Consider the following 5,347-nt stretch of genomic DNA (forward strand, 5'->3'; position numbering starts at 1 on the left):
GAATGTACAAATGTGCTTTACACAATTGATGTATGTATGGATTGTGATAAGAGTTGTATGAGCCCCTAATAAAACGATTAAAAAAAAGTATAGAGGTTCTAAAAAAAAAAGAACTCCCTCATTATTCCCTTCCTGGTGCTCAGAGGAACCCAGTGTTATAGCCAATGGTCTCCAGCTTCCTAGTGCTACAGGAATATGGTGGCCAGGAGCCAGGCTTTGCCGCAGAGAGTGGGAGTCCGGGGCCACGCCCACAGTGGCCCAGGCTTAAAATGACTGCTCTCAGCTGGGGCATGCTGCTCTGGACTGTCACCTCAAAGCCAGAGGTGTTCCCTCTATCCAAAGTAGAGAGATGGGAGGAAAGTGGCTACCAGATAGAGTGTATTGGAGAGATGACTAGAAAAGGTCAAAATTTAAAAAGAAGGTAACCAATATTAAAATAAATAAAATGTCTTTTGTTACAAGGGGGGGGGATCAAAATGGTAAACCGGAGTTGAACAGTTCAAACCTTGTCAGTTGATCCCCCCTTTGATGCACACTGGGCCTGATCTGGTTTTCAACATTTTCTGTGGTTTTTCTGTTTGTTCATATTGGGGTTTGTCTTGGATGTATTAAATCACTGGGGGTCACCCCCTTGAATTTGTGTTATATGTTTTTGTTTTTCAGTAGATGAAACCCAGGGTTGATGAACCTATAGGGACAGCAAATAGAAGAAGGATTTCTGGGGGTACAGTTGTTGGGGGGAGGCATGTAAAAGGGAGCTGATGCCAAGGAGTTCAGGAAGGAAAATAATGTTTTGAAACTGATTGTGGTGGCCATTGTACAATACTGCGTGATGTGATTGAATGATGGAATGATATGTCTGTATTAACTCCCAATGAAACGGTTTTGGTGGGGGGGAGCCAGAGGTGGCAGCACCAGCTCATCACCAGAGTGGGCCACCATGGAACTCCTCTGCTTTTCTTCTCATTGTTTGGCTGAAATTGAGCCCTGGAAGTGAGTTCTGTTCCAGACCTGAAGGGTCACTAAGCGCTGTAGTCTTGGGGGCCCACCTGTCTCTAGCCGACCAACAAGCTTGGTGTCTTTGATGACTGTGAGTTCTGTTTCAATGTTTTTGTCCCCCTCTACCCAGGACCTTCTAAGGTGACCCTTTACGGAGCAGTTGATGGTGGTAGCGGGGCACCATCTAGTTCTTCTGGCATCCGCGGGGCAAAGACTGATGTCCTCGTGATGCATTAGCCCATTGGGCTGATTGTTTCCACGTGTCTTCTGTTTTCCTCACTCTTCATCCCTCTGGGGATGAAGAAAGAGCAACATTTACGCCTTAGAGGTCTATGAGACCCAAATGGCACTTACCACAGAAAGATGTAGAACACTGTCTTGGTGCTCTGTGCTATGCCAACCTTTTTATAGCTGGGTGGGCAAATGACTCACACATCATGCAGTGTGATCCTTCAGTGGTATTAAGAAGAGTCGCGCAGTCACCACTGTCCTTTTCAGAACATTTTCTTCTTTCTCTCGCTCATTGTTGTTAGCTCCCCTTGTCACCCCCACCCCCCACCCCACCCCAAACCTCCCTGGCCATGCCCCCGGTAATTACTCATCCAGGATGTATGGCAGGCCCAGTGACTCATCGCTCCGGGTGTTTGGCAAGAGTGCTTTCTAAAAGGTGTTTGCCCCCTAGTGGCCTGCGGAGAGCCCCCTGTGGTGGAACATGCCAGAACCTTGGGGCAGAAGAAGAGCCGACATGAAATCAATTCGCTGGTGCGGTACCAGTGCAGCAAGGGCTTCGTGCAGCGCCATGTGCCCACCATCCGGTGCCAGCCCAGCGGGCACTGGGAGGTGCCTCGGATCACCTGCACAGACCGTGAGAACCGCCCTTCCTATTCCTCACTGGGGTCAGGGTTGGGTCCCACCAAAATGGTCTTCTCTGCCCCAGCGCGTGGCGATGCCCGCCCTCCCCAGAGCACCTGCTGGTCAGCGGTCTGGACCAGCTGCCAAGTTGAGAAGGGCAGTGAGGTCAGGGGACTTTCGGGTCACAAGTCCTGTCCCAAAGAAGCATGGGTGCCTGGGCCAGGGAAGGGCTCCCCTTCACCTGCTGGAAGAGGCTAGGAAATGGGGAATCTCCTTCCCTGCCCACTCCAGCCTGAATCCCTGGAGCAGGGACAGTCCAGAAAGCTCCAGGCGGCCTTCATGAGCCCATGACCGCGGCTTGTGCAGAAAGGGGAGCCGCCCGTGAGGGGGAGTGGGGGAGGGACCCCGTGTTCTGCGCAGAGCAGTTCCAAATACGTCTCCATCCTCCTTTCTCTGCCCTAAGCCTCCACCACAAAGCATCGACAGAGAAGTCCGCCCAGCTCCGCCCACTGAGAGCCGCTTCTGGGAGCATGCCCAGGACACTGAGCCTAGCAGCCCTGCTCAACTGACAGTGCCGTCCACAGATGGTGTCTTCTTCTCGTCACTTTTTGTCGTATAAGGAACTCCATTAAAGAAGGAAAAGTGAAATCCCACATTGAGTGTGCACACCCCCCAAAAAATCTCCAGAAACGCATCTATTCCCCTCCCTACCAAACACCAAAGCCAAAGTAAACTCCTACAACCCCAGGACTGAGTTTAGAGACATTTCTTCAATCTCCTGTGCCTTTCCAGGGACCAGTGCAGGGACCAGGGAGCAGGGGAGGCCTGAGTTAAATAAAGAAGATTATTTTTCATTTCCTGACTTGACCCACTTGAGCAGTGCAATCGATGGGTTTTCGTCTCCAGGGAGAGCCAAGGAGGAGGGAGGAGGGCTGGCAGGAGCTGGCGGAGGCCCAAGGAGGGGCTCAGAGCCTCTCGGGATGGGAATGTATTGGACAAGACGGAGCCAGGCAGGGAGCAGGGCAGTGGGGTTCCGGCCAGGGTGGACAGACCCCAGAGGGCCCCAGAGGGGTCTTTCACGGTGTGGGACCTGGGTTCACCCTTGGTCCCTCATCCCGGTCCGCCACCCCAGCAGGTGTCTGTCTATCTCAGCAGGGCTGGGTGGGGGGCAGCCCCTTCCCAGTGAGACCACCACCTGCCCGCCTCCTCCCCACCTCCCCCAGAACCGTGCAGGCATCAGGGTTCCGTGCACCTATTTATATTTTTGAAAATTGAAGATTATGATTATTATTATAATAATAAAGACATTGGAAGAGATCTATTTCTTTTCTTTTCATTTAAGGAGAAGGTAACCAGGGCCCACGGTCTGCCGAAGGGCTCTGAGCAAACATGACAGTAGACACTCCTTTGTTCCCGTGGCCCCACCTTGGGGTGGGTCCCACCGCTCGTGGGGAGCCTGACACTGCCACGCCTGCTGCTGTTGTGTTTTCACAAGGGTGCAGTTGTGTCTGAAGGTCCTGCTTTCGGTGTGTGCACGTGTGTGCGTGGTTAAAGGCGATGTACGTGTATGTCTGAGTGCAATGGATGTTAAGGATCATGTGAGTGGCACATGTCAATCATGGGTGCTGTGTGTGTGGATTTGCAAATAGACACACTGTCCAAGGGCCACTCAAGTGAGGCAGCTGGTCACTTTACACACTGGGCTCACGTGGAGGGATTCAAAGATGAAAGGCAAAGCCAAGTTTGAGAAGTTGTTGCTAGGTGCCATTGAGCTGGTTCTGACCCGTAGCTACCCTCTGCACAAGAGAACGAGACACTGCCCGGTTCCACGTCGTCCTCACAATGGTTCCCATGCTTGAGCCCATTGTTGCAGCCACTGTGTCCATCCATCTGGTCGTGGGCCTTCCTCTCTCACACTGCCCCTCTACCAAGCATGGTGCCCATCTCTAGGGTCTAGTCTCTAGTTTGGTAAGAGAAGAGCAAAAACAAAATAAAATGCTGCAGGTGAATCCTGTTTACAGGGTGTTGGGGTGACCTGACTCATGGGCCACTAGCAAAGAGATCTGGGCAGTCGTCACTTAAGCCGGCTACAGCAGGCCAACAAGTGGACTTGCATCGTTTTTCTGAATCTCCAACAAGCACAGTTGGGCTGTGGAGCAGACGGATCTGGCTGTCCCTCCACCTTGTTAACCCCTGCCCACCAGGTCCTCATCACACCATGCCATCTTTACTGATGGTTGTTTCGGCCAGTGCAAGCCGGGATCTTCTGGGGTATGTGTGTATGAATGGTTGAGTCTCCATTGGTGACCATGTACATGTACAATGGTCATCTACAGCCCTGGAAAGAGTGGGCAAAAGTAGAAGGGTTAGCCACAGTCATATACCCAAAATCAAAACCAGACCCACTGCCATCAGGTCGATTCTGACTCACAGGGACCCTGAATAGAGTTTCCAAGACAGCAAATCTTCAGAGGAGCAGACAGCCTCATCTTTCTCTTAAAGCAACTGATAGGTTTGACCCTCCAACCTCATAGTCAGCAACCCAATAACCAATAGCCATATAGTTCCAAAAAACAAAACCAGTTCTCACAGAGTTGTTTCACGGTGACCCCTTGTGTGCACAATAGAACTGTGCTCCAAGATGGTCCTGGCTCAGTACTTCCTCTCACAAAGGGGTCATGGAAGATCTGGGTGCTATAACAACGTGTGCTAAAGAAATCACATGGGGCCCAGCTCTCAAAGAATAGTGTCTAGAGTCGTAAAGGCTTGTCTTAAAGCAAGCAGCCATCTAAATGCAATGTCAGCACACTAGATCACTGTGATTAAAGGATCATTAATAATAAAATCCATGATCAGGAGCAGGGATTATTTTAGAACTTAGAAAATCTAAGCATCCAGTTTGCAGAAGGCTGTGGATAACAGTGAAAGCCAAAAATCCATGTACAGGGCGCCCATGTAGATGAGGCCTCCATTGAATTCCATCAGTCCATTGACCGAAGATGTGAATAGTCTTATACTCAGACAGACTGTACTGGAAAGTGGATTACTACAGACAGTAATCTGTAGTTATCAGATAGATTAGAATTTAACATCTACCGCTTGTTTGCCGCCTTGACTCATTTTTAACTATCTAGTTTTCACTCTTTCTGCTTTCTTTTGGATTGAGGTTTTTCTGTAGTTTGTTGTTGGGATCTTTTTTGAATGATTTTTCTTTATGTGAAATCTACGTTAGGTAAATCTGTAGAGATCGTAACTAGATTAATCATTCCTTAGGGTTATGGCAGGGGCAGTTGGGGGAAATGGGGAGCTAATGATAATGGACACAAGAATGGAAAAAAGTTCTAGAATTGACCATGGTGATGAATGCACAACTCCTGAATATATTAAAACCATTGAATGTCTGGCACATGGATTATATGTCAGTAAACCTGTAAAAGAAAGAACTGTGCTGCATGGGACGTTCAAGGCCATGGCCTTCTGGAAGCCGATTGCAGGC

At 49.8% G+C, this 5,347-nt stretch overlaps 1 protein-coding gene across 1 annotated transcript in view; it reads left to right on the top strand.

The window, feature by feature from the left end:
- ACAN (aggrecan) overlaps positions 1 to 3,097 on the top strand; it is a 42,589-nt gene extending 39,492 nt beyond the window's left edge. Inside the window, exons 17-18 of the mRNA XM_045296474.1 lie at positions 1,682 to 1,864; positions 2,315 to 3,097. Coding sequence (XP_045152409.1) covers positions 1,682 to 1,864; positions 2,315 to 2,364 — 233 coding nt within the window. The 3' untranslated portion in view covers positions 2,365 to 3,097. The remainder of the gene's footprint in view (positions 1 to 1,681; positions 1,865 to 2,314) is intronic.
- Positions 3,098 to 5,347: the final 2,250 nt, after the last annotated feature.

The sequence above is a fragment of the Echinops telfairi genome, unplaced genomic scaffold, assembly GCF_000313985.2.
Source record: "Echinops telfairi isolate 266 unplaced genomic scaffold, ASM31398v2 ScPeMD7_7409;HRSCAF=8447, whole genome shotgun sequence".
Lineage (NCBI taxonomy): Eukaryota > Metazoa > Chordata > Mammalia > Afrosoricida > Tenrecidae > Echinops > Echinops telfairi.